The 14,124-nt window shown below is 39.9% G+C and overlaps 1 protein-coding gene across 6 annotated transcripts in view; it reads right to left on the reverse strand.

Moving 5' to 3' along the window:
* Positions 1–1,345: 1,345 nt before the first annotated feature.
* The window catches only part of PLA2G7 (phospholipase A2 group VII), a 28,258-nt gene continuing 15,479 nt past the window's right edge, over positions 1,346–14,124 (reverse strand). For all 6 annotated transcript variants that reach the window (XM_072407430.1, XM_072407427.1, XM_072407428.1 and 3 more), the window contains 9 exons: positions 12,221–12,371; positions 11,381–11,474; positions 10,948–11,016; positions 9,929–10,076; positions 9,088–9,201; positions 7,784–7,875; positions 6,404–6,574; positions 5,522–5,670; positions 1,346–4,570 (listed from right to left, as the gene is read on the reverse strand). In XM_072407430.1, the coding sequence (XP_072263531.1) occupies positions 4,455–4,570; positions 5,522–5,670; positions 6,404–6,574; positions 7,784–7,875; positions 9,088–9,201; positions 9,929–10,076; positions 10,948–11,016; positions 11,381–11,474; positions 12,221–12,371 (1,104 nt within the window). In that variant the 3' untranslated portion in view covers positions 1,346–4,454. The remainder of the gene's footprint in view (positions 4,571–5,521; positions 5,671–6,403; positions 6,575–7,783; positions 7,876–9,087; positions 9,202–9,928; positions 10,077–10,947; positions 11,017–11,380; positions 11,475–12,220; positions 12,372–14,124) is intronic.

Consider the following 14,124-nt stretch of genomic DNA (forward strand, 5'->3'; position numbering starts at 1 on the left):
GTGGTCATAATCCCGCCTTGGCAACTAAAGCTGACCATGCACAGGACAACCTAACCTTTGGAGAAAACAACATGGATCATGCAACCTTGGTCAGCTGCTTAGAAACGTTAAGATTTGCAGTAGAATTTCCTGATATATCGGCTTTGCAGAAATCATACAGGTACATACATTGCACACAGCAGATACGGTGGGCCTATCAAAGCTCCCCAAGACTGGAGAAGATACACCATCATAGAGGAACCTGGGTGATCCAGGCAACCTGAAAGGGAACTGGCCCAGGATGTTAAGCATTTGCCAACTAATATAGCAAGTTATTTTTAGGAAATCCATTCCAAGTTCCCTGGATCTCTCAGATTCTCCCATGATAGTCTATCCTCTCCAGTCTTGGAGAGTTTTATTAAATGGGAACCGTTGCATGTTAGGCTGCCAATACACTCGGAACGGCTAATCAGAGTGTCACAAGTTTGGCTTTGCCAGCCTTGGCAGTTTATCAGTGTGGAGGGGAGACCTTGCTGGCAGTGGAAAAACCATCTATTGGTTAATATATATTATTAATAAGCAGTATTTATATAGCACCAACATATTACACAGCGCTGTACGTAGGGACATCAGGATGAGTTTTGTAAATAATATTGCCTGTCAACCAGTAGATGTCTACTTAATATGAAAGCTGTTATGCAAAGGACTGTTTTCTCCCCAGAAATTTTAAGTGCATGGGGAGAAGCTGGGTGGTCTAAAAGTAGGCTGGGCAACACATGACAAATGCAATGTTCCCAGTGGTTATGTGCCCCTATAATTGTGGCCACTTATCTCTCCCCATACTTTTATATTTTCCCCCAACCTTAGTGTGCACTGGTTTTCCATCGTCTTTATATTATGCCCCAACTGTCCAGTGCCCTTTTATTTGTAACACATTTTCCTATGTCCCATGTTCTGTAGTTGCTTGTAAAAATGTAGTATTTAACATTAGTGCTTATTACCAGTAAAAAAAAAGCGCCAGGTGGTGCGCCCAGCTAAATGAGACTGGGCAGGAAATGTAGAATTCCTGACCACCAGTCACTAACTCCACTGCAATCTCCGGCAGTGGAGGGAAATCCTAGTTACAGATCCACACACTGCCACAACCTGTAAATCTAAATGAAACGCTGGCTGTGACAAATTGTAGCAGAGTTTTTTTCATTCTGAGCTGGCTTAGTACAAAATCTATGGCCCAGAACTGCTCGGCTCCTATCAATGTGTGTTCAGTGCCTGGCATGTGGCAATATAGCCCATGGTGTGTCCCTCAGTAAACACAAAAAAAAAAAATATTTGAAGCAGACATCAAATAACACATCTGACTGCAGAATTAAGTGGAAAGGTAACTTTTAATGACAATCTTAAAAATAAGGCAATTGTATAGGAAAAGTGGTATTCTTGTTTAAAGTTAACAGCTTTGACCATGGTGGAAGAAGTGGGCATTTATGTGAGTGTAGGGATTCCTAGAAACATGTGCTTGGCACTATCCAGGATCCAATAATGTGCCCACTACCACCTGTTACTAAATAGATCCAGGCCATGGCTTTTCCTAAATCTGATAGCCAGCACCGCCATCTGTAAATGGCACAAATACTTAGACCGCACAAATGACGTACTGAAAAAGAAACTTGTCATTAGAGGAATACAAGGGCTGCCACTGCTGATCTTTTCTTGACCATTGCTTGCTGGTTTCAGTGCTTTTTATTAATCCATAACGAACATGCAGATGTATTCAGTTCTAGCAGCTCAGAATATTCAGACCAGAGACAGTCACCCACCTAACTATTAAGTAGTGGCAGACTTCATATTTCTAATGTAAAGGTTTCCATTATGGGGAATGAAATATAAACACTGCAGGTCTTGTATCTGAGGTAGATGGTTGTAGGGTGGGGAAGCCCCAGTGCCCAATATGTATAAATGAAGGCTTGGTACACACTTACTGTGTAGTTGTATTTGTGCAATGTTTTTTGCTGCAGGTAAATGGGGCGGTAATGATACAAAAGCAGAAAAAGCACAAACTAATTTTAGCGTGCCATTTGGGGATGACAGCCTTGGTATTGGGAAGCGGGTCTTCATTGTATCTGTGGTCTGTGAGTAGGGGGATATAGTAAATAGAAGGGGGATAGGAAAGCTCCTGTTGGGTTTTGGTATAATTGTACTTTTATGTTTCTCCTGATTGATTGGGACTCACTAAACCTGGTATATAACCTTCACCCTACTAAGTTACAGGTTGCGGAATCCCATGATGTAGTGCATACCCCTTGCTAAACAATGGAGTGGAACAAGCTTTTCATGAAGAATCCACTGTAGGAGATGGGATCATTGCATCCCAATTTGCTGCCTAAGTGGCTGCTTGGATTTATAGTTGGTCAGCCGTTTTTAAGGGTGTGTGCAGTCATCTTCAGTCCTTAAAAAAAGTGTGGAATTGTAAAGTGTAAAATTCTCTTGCAGTATCACCCACTTAGCAAACCTGGTTTTGCAGAATTGTACATATACAACAATTCTGAACAAGCTCTATAGATTAGGTGGTCTGGAGGGGTTGATAATCCCTTATGGATAAGCAGGTTCCTCATTCATTTCAATTGAGGTGCAGTTCATTGGGTGAAAGATCAGCCAGATCGACAGCTACAGTATAAGAAGTACCTTACCTGACAATGGCTCTACTGCTGTATAAAATACCTTCAATGATAATTTAACAAAATCCAAATGTGTCAAATACACCCCCACATGGCCTCTGATTTTTCCAATATTCTTTTGCATGCTCCACAACAAACCACCAGATGACCACTGACACAAGTATGGCACTGCTACAGAGCCTCATATACAAAAGGAAATATATGAACAAAAGCAGCAAGTTTCATGTGTTTAAGATTTCTAATGTTACCGTAATCCTGGATTAGTAAACTGAAACCCAAGAACAAAAATACGATATATTTTTACACAGTATTTATATAGCACCATCATATTATGCAGCGCTGTACAAAGTCCATTGTTGTGTCACTAACTGTCCCTCATAGGGGCTCACAATCTAATGTCCCTACCATAGTCATATGACAGTTATACAGTCTACAGGTACATTTTAAGGGGCAGCCAATTAAACTCACTGCATGTTTTTGGGATGTGGGAGGAAACTGGAGTACCCAGAGAAAACCCATGCAGACAACCTGCAAACTCCATGCAGATAGTGTCCTGGCTGAGACTCAAACCTGGGACCTAGCGCTGAAACAGCTACCTCTGAGCCACCGTGCTGCCCACATATATTGCATCTTATCAGTCCTTAGATGTGGTGGTTGCACTTGTTTACTTTTTCAGGACCGACAGCAGTTGATCTTATCAGAAATGTAACTTCCTTTTTACTAAATTCATTCCCAGTTATCTCCAAACTTTAAAAAGGACCCCCCTAATGTAATAGTGATGAGTAGAGGAGGGGTAGCAATGCTGCTCCTCCATAAAGCACCATGAGTGCCCATGGTCACCCTAGGCTAGAAGTGGGGATGAAAATAAAAAAAAAAAGTCAGATGATTGGTAGTCTGAAATATATTGTATTTTGTTCTGTGATATATTATACTTAGAAAGAGAGCAAACCCACCAATTTGAAAATATGAGTGTATTTTCCTCACAACATACAGTAGCCCCGAGGAGGAGATCCGACGAGCAGGATGCCGATGGGACAAGTTAAGTGTGTTTTTTGAAAATGTTTTTAGCTACCCTAGATGTGGCTTGGGGGTTACTGCTTTTTGCATGTATTTTTTACCCCCAGCCACACTCGGGAATACTGCCAGGGGGGTTAAAGTGCAGTAATGAACCATTCCTCTGAGTCCTTATAAACAATATAAAACAGGCAGCCGATGGGACTGGCAGGGGTTGGAATGAAAATGACGTCAGTTGTGCTTCTGTTGCAGTACCCCCAGGTCAATGTCCAGCCATTTCTGCATTTGAGCTCTGGGTACTTTTACTTTTAAATTGCTAATGAAGGCCATGGGGTGGGGGCACTGATTATGTAACCTTTAGTACTAAACTTATCCTATAACACTGGTTTATAGAAAACAACTAAAGGCTAATGAAAAGCACCATAGAATTATCCGAGGTGGTACAGTTCACCCTGGTAAGGCAAATCAGCATACAGCACCGGCACAAGGTGTAATGCTTTTGGCTTATGTTGTCAATGTAATAGGAAATACACACCAAGAGTCCAACACTTACACCACAGGCACCTAAAATCCATCACATACAAAAGTTAAAATGACTCTGGAAACAGGTTCCTGATACAGAAAAATGTTCTTCATAACACCAGACCTATGGAACGTCTCTGATTCCTTCACAGGTTGTCATAGTATTGGGTGTGGGCGATCCCATGGAAGAGGCACAGCTCTCTCTGCCATCACAGAGTAGTAGGCTCCCATGGTGGGGAGGAGGTAACAGGCTGTGGGGTCACTTCATTAGAGCTTAGAGCTCTCAGTCTGGGCAGGAGGTAGATTAAGATTGGTTCCAGGAATGACAAATTCTCCTTCACCCTCAATGAGATGATCCCACTGATTGAAGTCCTTCTGGAGACCTGTTCAGCACACAAAAACATCAATTATGTTTTTGCTTCATCAAAATGTGAATTTCATTGGATATGAAAGGCTTTAATCCTTGTATACTCTGTCTCATACTGGAACAATTCCCCACAATTCTTGTCATGATCATATGACCAACGAATAACCGCCATCCAATATCCTAAACCTCACCCATTCAGTCTTACCCATTCACTTTGGCTGCTAAGGACATAGGGCTACAATATGGCAAATGTAAGGGTTGAAACAAGCTCATGGCTGCAGTCTCTCCAGCTGTAACATTACCTGATCACTTCTACAGAAGACCTATTTCCAGGGGCTTATGCTCCTCTACAGTCTTCAGCAACACTTTTTGAGATCCCCTCAAATCAGCTATATACATTCTAGGAACATCAAACAAAATATGGGCAACATTTTACAGTTTCCACAACCTGGGTGGAAAAGGCTGTTCCCTGCCAGCAGCTGTGGAGTAGGACCTTTGCTCTTTATAAGAAAGCAGTGGTCTATCTGCAGAGAGATGGCACACTCCCTGCTTGGTCAGACTTTTAGCTTTACACTCAGCAAAGTTCGTGCTCCCTGTTGGTTGAGGAGCTCTGGTTCTGACAGTATGTTACCACACCTCTGCAGAGAGACCATTCCTTATGCGGAGAGAGCAAGAGCCCTTCTCTGTAGCATTCTGGCAAATGCCAGGCTTTTCTACTCAGGTGGTGACTGCTTTTTAAAGAAAACACAATGTAAGACTTTGCATACCTTTGTGTTTTAGGAATATATTTATCTGGTTTAAATGAAAGTTTGGGGTTTGAACTCATCTTTAGATTATAAGCATAACTGTTCTCTATGTTGGCCCCAGCAACAGTCGCTATGCTCATCTATCACCACCGATGTGTACAATGAATGATATATGAAGAGTTCTGGCACTGTGTATACAATGCTTCTCTCTGAGCACTCACCTAAATGTCGTTGCAGAAAAGCTAAAGTCACATTGATTATAATGTCCATCCCCACATACGGATCGATTTCTCCCTTTAACTTGAATATCTTCCCTAGTAGGTATCCGGTGAGGAATGTGAAGTCAGGAAAGCTCTGGTGTACACTGCCCCTGTATGAGGAAACAAGACAATTCCATCAGATAACCTGAAGGTGATATTTCCTTAGAAAATCTGCCCAATATTGAAATCAGGCAGTACATGCAACAATTTCATGTAATTATTTACACAAAGGCCCGTCGTCAGAATCCATTTATCTCATATTTATTAAAGACTGGTTTTACATGAGCAGATATAGGGCTGGATCTGTTACTAGACAGGTTTTTCAGATCAGAAACATAATCCCCATATATGTATATGGCTAACCACGAGAATATCTAATACTAAATTACATGAATACCTAGTACTGAATGACATAATGCACAATATGGCAAGATATGGTATGGAAAGAGACCAAAATTAAGGCCCGTCTGTCTATTGGTCTATTGAGGGATTTTCTCGTAGTAATATAGTCAGCTGAGTATTGAGCCTGCAGCAATTTAAGGAGTGCTCTGTCCTTAGTGCAGCAGAGATGAATCGGTCATGTGACTTTAGGAGGTCTTGAAGCATGTGTGGCGTTAAGGACATTTGTGAGCACATCCCCGGGCTTTATATGGCTGCAGTCAGTGGCAGACATAGGGATCTGCAAAGTGTGCTGTTGCACAACGGCCCCGGACCCTCTTCAACCTGCAGAAGCTTCCATAGGGGCCCCATGTCAGTTCTGCACAGGGGCCCACTGTTGGGTATGTCTGCCATTTCCTGCAAAAAATGCAGGTCAATACAACTCTGTGGTGGCTCTTAACATACTTGATTGTAATCATCTTCCTCTCTACGCTGGAGGAATCCATCTTCTTCATAGTCATGACATTTTTCACCCAATGGAACTTCTCAGAGTTGACAAATAACACTGGCTGGTGAATAGTACTGAAGATTTCATCTCTGAGGGGGAACATCCAGGCGTCTAGAGCTACACCACACCTACAACCACAGGGAGAAGACAAAAATGTCAGCATGTTTATGTTCTAGATGGCTTCCTGAGTGAATATGACAGGTTCTCTTTATACAGAACATACACTGTATTGTATATGAGAGCTTCTCTACCTTTTCCACATTCTGATCCCCAAATCTCAAGGCCATTTGAATGTTTTTGTGAATCATAGGACTCTAAAATGTACTGGAAAAACACATATGCGGGGGGACGTATACATCATCATGGCTACAAAAAAATGTGGTATAGGACTTCAGCACTGCTTCCCTAAATATAGGTAAAATGCTTTACAAAAAGGCCTAATATTTCTAATAAGGAAGTTCTTTTTGTGGCGGGTCTCATATTCTTGTTCTGTTCTAAGACACCAGGGGTATAACATGTAACCCAGAATCCTCCTAGAAGTAGGCTTATAAGGCAAGGACTCCTATGATAGAAATTTATAACTTAATCTTTTAAAGGACAAGATATCATCATCTTCCTAAATGCTGAACTATAAGCCAGAAACTTTTTAGGGCACAGCCTATTATGGCGGATCCTCCAGGGTGGGGTGGGACTACAACATTGCTGTCACTTAGGCCACCATAATCACTTCATACATACATCATCATACAGCCTGAAGCAAGCTTTACATAAAATGCTTGTCTGTTCACGTGCTGATCCTGCCCCATTGTATTCCTTATGGTGATGACAGTAAGAGAGTATAAATTCACTAAAAATCCTTGTGAAGGCATTGTGGCTGTATGCTTCTGTATCCTGTAGGGAGCGCTATATATGTATCATATATGAACCAACTGTTACAGCTTTATGAAAATTGCAAAAGAATGAAGCCAAGTAAAGACTAAGAGGTATTTTGAGTATTCTTGTGCTGTGCTAAGGGCTGTGAATATATTGTGCCAGTGGTAATCTAGTATGTGACCCATGCAGCGATGGTGTCCAAAAAAAATGCTGCCTAATAAATTACATGCATGGAGCTTGTAATATTGGTTGGTTAGCCAGCACTGTGATGACTATAACAGCTATGATCACATGCAGGCTTGTCAGATACAAATACATTCATTAAAGGAATGATACCTTAATCAATATGAAAAAACAGTGTAATAAACAGCTTTGCTGTAGCCTCAGTAGGTGCGGGTTAAAGAAGCCATGATTAATAGTTAGTGAGATCAATCACAGCTTATAAGGTACAGTCATACCGTTACCTAATTCGGGAATCTCTCCCAAGAGCTTTGATTGCTGTAGCCGCCCCAAAGGAATGTCCTACGACTGCTATTCTCTGCACATCAATCGAGTCCTTAATAAAAAGAAACATCAACTTTAAAAACTTACCAACCACCAACAGTTCAGCTCTTGGTTATCTTGTGTGATTCAGGCTTTACCTACCTGCACCCCTCCAGCTTAGAGCCACCAGTCCATGTCTTGGTGGTCATGTCAAAAAGTCAAGGCAGTTGCAGCCTTTGGAAACTGAAATTGTTTTTTGCATTTTCTGTATGTTCCTGATATACACTCAGACATCACCGTACATTAGGATTCTGCTCATACATACAGGTCATAATATTGTGTATAAACTTTTTTGTTAGATCAGAAAGTATATCCTAAATAAGGACCCCATTACCACTATTTTAAATCTGCCCTCCAGCCTTCTTTTCACTCTTGCACAGTTGTATTGGCTCCTTTGCTGTACTGAAATTGGTTACTCTGTGTGAGTTTCTCACTATCTGTATTAGAAGCTGCAACAAGGTAGATAGAACTCGCCTCATTTTCTGGTTGGAGGACGTCAAGTATTATCTACTCATTTCCATCTTTACTGTCCAATGCCAACCCCTTACATTCATTGGATTTCATAGAGGCTCAGAATGATATGAGTATTACCTAGAGCAGTCTACATAGAAAATCCTGCAACTTTAGACTAACAGCCACCCATGAAAGCATTTTGCTATTTGCACAACTCCTCTCATGAACCATGCCACTACTTGTATCAGGGCAGAGGGCTCTTAGGGGGGAGACTGAGGCAGGGTGCTGTAATGTTTTTAAGGAAGCTTTGTAGAGCACTCTGCTGGCTCCTTCCACCAGCCATGATTCGCTGTAATTGCACTGATATTTACAGAAATCCAGTGATGGCATCACTGGGTCTACAATTATGTGTGAAATGCAAAGTAAAGGGTTTCATTTCAATCTCACACAATGCCATTAGCATATTAAAGAGAGGAAGGAGAAGGAATCAGGGAAGGCAAAATGTGTCCCCCATTCTGCAAATAGCCCTTATACTTCACCAATAACAATAAAGAAAGTGATAGGAAATGTCATAATACATAACAATGCAGTTAAGAAATAAGTCAACTGCAGTTCAGTTACCTGTTAAAGAATTTTGAACGGTCCCAAAAGAGTCTCAAATTGATGTCAAAGAAGCTGCATTTGCATCCCAAATCCAGTCAGCATCGGCCCCACCGAGGAAGGTACATGTACAATCCCTTACTAAAGTCCCTACTGCCCCCAGTCTACTCACCTTTAACAGAAGCCAGTCAAAGTTAGATGGTAATACATTGGTTACTAGTTTTCCAGCAGTGATATCCAGCATGACTTCCAAAGCCCTAATACATTCATCCGCCCTCTTCTGTACCTACGCGTATGAAGCAAAGGACAATGGTAATCAGGAATTCAAGAAAGGGACACAGTGCAATTTAATAGAGAAAATTATAAATGATCCTCTCTTTCATAATGTAATAAATGTAACATTAGCAAGGCTTTTCAAAGTATTCCATATACTTTCAGGATTTCATTATCATGGAATTACTGTCAGGGAGTTCTAGAACTCTGTCAGTTTCTGATTGGCTGTCTCTTTTACTTTATTACTTTAGACTGATGGCAATCCAGTAAGCTGTGCTTTGTAATCTCATAAAAAACTGGCTTGGGTGTCTGTGTAATATATACAGTATATATATGTGTAGAATTTCCAAGGGAACTGCTTAAAATGGTATTTATAGCAGTAAAGAATGAATAAGGCAGGGATACCCATGAACAAACAGCCTGGAGTTTTTCTGCATGTTTATTTAGCTAGTTAGAAGAAAATTATTTTTAACATTGGTTTACCTCCTTTTAAAAAATGTACTAATAATGACAGAAAGTGCTTTAGTTAACAATATCAAACATTTAAGGGGTCTATTAACAAAGTATGAAATCTGACATTCACCAAAACATTCCCTGGTGGAGAATTGTCCAGGTCCATGTGATTCAATGTCAGTAATGAATTCTCCACCAGGGAATGTTTAAGTGAATGTCAAATTCACTGCTTTATAAATAGACCAATAAGACCTTAAGTTCTCTTCCCAAAAAGTACAATCTCTTACCTGCTCAAATCGCAGTGGGAATTCATCTGACCCCGGTTTTGGAGGCTTGTTATATAGCCACACTTCCTCCAGAGGGTCACACTCCTGTTCACAAGTTTCATTAGGGGACCTCTCCCGGAGATAGTACGTGGCTGATGCAGATTCATCCCTGTTAAATGACAACAAATTTTAAAAAAAGTATACTAAAATATATAATGCTGCTTAACGTGACCGTTCCTTGTTTTTAAAGCACTAAAATATATAGATATGTGTTTTGTGATAGGATATGTCAAGGGATGATTCCTATGAAGCTATGCCTAATATTATTACAAAGTATGTATATAGTGCTGACATATTACACAGCGCTGTACAAAGTCCATAGTCATGTCACTAGCTGTCCCTCAAAGGGGCTCACAATCTAATATCGCTGCCTCAATCATATGTTAATGTATTGTATATTTTAATCTTTATTACAGTCTGAGGTCAATTTTGGGGGAAAGCCAATTACCCTATCTGTATGTTTTGGAATGTGGGAGGAAACCAGAGTACCTAGTAGAAACCCACACAAACATGGGAAGGACCTGCAAACTCCATGCAGATAGTGTCCTGGTCAAGATATGAACCTATGACCAAGTGCTGCAAAGGCCAGAGTGCTAACCACTGAGCCACCATGCTGCCCATGCTTAGCAAAAGTCTGATAACCTCTAATAAACAAAATATAATTATAATCCCATATTAAAAACAGCATGCAGTTACCCCACTAATAACCAAACAATATATGTAGAAAATATTTAGGAAGAATTGGTTTACATGAATACAATGCATACTACAGTTTGCAGACCCTGCTGTATTTCATCCAGATCAATGTGGTAATACAGCCTATAAATACAGCTTTCTGAAATACAGACCATTCACTTACTGCTTTATAACCATATATAAAATTATTATATATATTATATAACATTATAACTTCCAACCATAAACATATCCTACCAAAACATTTTTACTTCATCTATAGTTTATTCTAAGTATCCACTTACCTGTGTTCAACTGCAGCGACTACAAAGCCCTGCGATGCCAACCCAATACAGATAGCTGAATACAATGTTCTGTAAAGACACAAAATTATCATCAGCACAGGAGTTGATTAGCCGTTAGTTAGGCGTTCTAACAAACAGAAAATGGTAATAAAGGGAATGTATGGCAGTGCTGTATCTAATATTTAGGCCTTAAAAAAATATTTTTTCATTTTGCATATGAGCCAATGAGTTGGCACACTTCGGGCAAAGCTGTGAACACTCTCCCCAAGTTTTTATTTCATAAGGATTTGCAGTTAAAAAATCAGCTAATGTTAGGCTCTGTCATTAGCAAAGCCCAGAATCCACTGCATTATTATTACATGTTTACTGGTAATCAATTTGAAAAAAAAAACACATTTCTGCTTTACCTAACATCGGATAAAGTTTTGATTACCTAAAAGCTCCAAGCCCATGGGAGAAAATGACCAGGGGGTATTTTTCTCCTGGTTTAAATGGTGCATTCAGCTTTGCCGGACATTTCACAGAACCTGTAAGTAGGAGTACATCAATAAAAGTACTGGAAAAAAACTATTTATCAATTTTCAATCAATATGGTTTAAAGCAGTTAGTTAGGTGCTGTGGGGATGTTTCGTGTGTATTGCCTTTCTATCTATTATAATGTGCATTGTCTGAGCACAGGTGCTTTTTAAATATCTACCTGTTTTTTTGCCATCTATATCTGTACACACTAGGGAGCTTTCCCTTTTTACTTTCTGACCTGTAAAAAAGGAGGCAAAGGAAAATATCCCTAAATAAAGGAAAATTCTTTGTAATTGAAGCAAATGTCCCAATCGGAAGATCTCCTCTCTATTCCTGTTCTGGTTTACGACAACTTTAAATTGTTCCCCAATTTTTAAATCTAAAAAAAAACTATTAAAGCTCTTCAAGACTGGAGAAGATAGACCATCACGGGAGAACCTGAGTGATTCAGCAAACCTGAATCAGATTTCTTGAAATATTTTGCTATTATTTAGCAAATGTTTTCAATCCTGGACAAGACCAATTCCAGATTTACTGGGTTAAAAGATTTTCCCATGATAGATGCCCTGATCCTCTCAAGTCTTGGAGAGCTTTATTAAATTGGGTCCTATCTACCACACAGAGACAGTCATAAACACCAATAGTTCAAATCCTTTCATACTGCAAGAATTAGATAATTTTAGATTAGATAACGTTGGATAATCAAATCTCCTGTATAAACCAATGTATGCTATCATTAATGTTATAAGCTTACCAAAGTAATAGCTTAAAAGAAAATTGATTAGAGTCCTATTCAGCTTCAGAGTGTCTGCGAGTCCCAGGTAGTACTCTCTGCGGGGAATCCATAGAGCCTCTTCATATTCATCACTATCCACACACGGGTAGAACAGTCGTAGGAAACATCCCTGTATAGAATAAAACCACTGGTCAGCGTAATGTGTAACTATAAGAAAAGCAACCATACCACCCAATCAGTAAAAATCAAGAGACTTCCAACTGCTTTACAGTCTTCATTTTCTGGCTTCAACATGAGCACTCAGGCTGGACAAGCATTTCAGGTAGAGGAAGAAAATGAAATGTGAAGGAACTTTTCTTGGGGAAAAAGTAGTGATTGGTCAAGGTGTTTTAATCTAAGCAATCACTTTGCAGTCTGAGCTGTCGGGTGCTGCTTGTACTCACTTGGGCGCCGTCACCTTCTTTATTGTTGTAATCTTCAGCCATTTTGATTGGCCAGGATGACATAACTCCTACGCAGGTGCGCAGGAGTTTATTTAGTTTGCAGGGGAAGCTGGGATGTGTCAGCTATGTAATGGTAAAGCGCAGCTCAGTGAATTTTACTGCTCACATGAGCAATCAGGCAGGTTGAGGCGACATCACTTGCCCTTTCTGTAATAAAGGCCAACTTTAGTTCTGCTTTAATGTTTTCAATGGACTGATCTTTAATGTCTGCAGGAACCTTAACAGGTATCTGGCAGACTGCGTTGTAAGCAATGCTTGATAATTTAGAGCACTGTCCATTTACTATAAGATGTAAGCAGCTCACTTAAAATCTAAAGGGACCAATTTTTATTTACTTGCTGAATATGTACAGGGATAAAACATGGGAAATGTGAATGTATTACATAAATGGATTGACCTTAAGCTGGTCATAGACTGCTTGTAAAATGTAAATGATGAGCTGCTTCTAGCTATTGTGAACTGCAAGGTCAAAGCAAGTTACTTGTGTAGGAGGCACTCATTTTCCTGATATTTTCCGTCATGTGGGAATTCATTCTCCTATACACAAGAATGAACATGTTCAGTTGTCAGGATTGTGTTTGTCCCAGCAGTCATGCAAGAATAAACAGATATTTCTCAGGCCTTCATTCTCAGGGAGGTATCTGCTCCATTCTGTTCATCCATATAATTAATACATTCGGATCCAGTGGGAGCTCCTGCAAGGTTTTTTCTCATCGGAATCTAGAGTAAAGGTAATAAACTACACAATACTGTTTCTTATCAGTTCTGAGAGTTCTCACATTAGCTAGATAACAATATTCAGAAGATTCTGAATATTACATGGTATGTAACTTTTTTAGCTAAATAACCTCTATTACATCCATAAGTTGTATGAGATAAACAAGTCACCATGTAAACTATGGAACTTGTATATAAACCCTCACAATCAGCCTGTCATTTCTGCCTTTGGTAAAAATATAATTGAAGTCAATTGGTTTATCAGTTCATCAATTGCAAAAAGTAACTGTTGATCCAACTAGAAATCCAGTTTGCTTTTAGGTTCCTGTGCACTTGTGTTACACTGAAATCTCAAGAAGCTTTAAAAACTTCAATAAGGGAAGATCACATTTTCTGGCCTGGGGTGACAACAATGCACCTCAATGAATACAGGACAGAAGGCAAGTGTTGTCACTTCAAGTGTGGTATTGGCTACCAGGAAATAAATCCTTGAGTCAGAAAACGAATGGACCTACTACATCTAAGGATTAGTAAACTGAAATATTTCAAAGGTACAGCATTAAAGTTAATCTGTCAAAAAATAAAGCTGCCAGGAGGTATAAAATGCAAACACCTAGAGAAGTATCTGGAGCAGCTTTCACTGACCTTTCTAAGACTGCTCTGAACAGGCAAAGCTCTGACACCTCTGGGTAATGTGAAAAC

Source organism: Pyxicephalus adspersus, chromosome 4 (assembly GCF_032062135.1).
Source record: "Pyxicephalus adspersus chromosome 4, UCB_Pads_2.0, whole genome shotgun sequence".
NCBI classification, from domain to species: domain Eukaryota; kingdom Metazoa; phylum Chordata; class Amphibia; order Anura; family Pyxicephalidae; genus Pyxicephalus; species Pyxicephalus adspersus.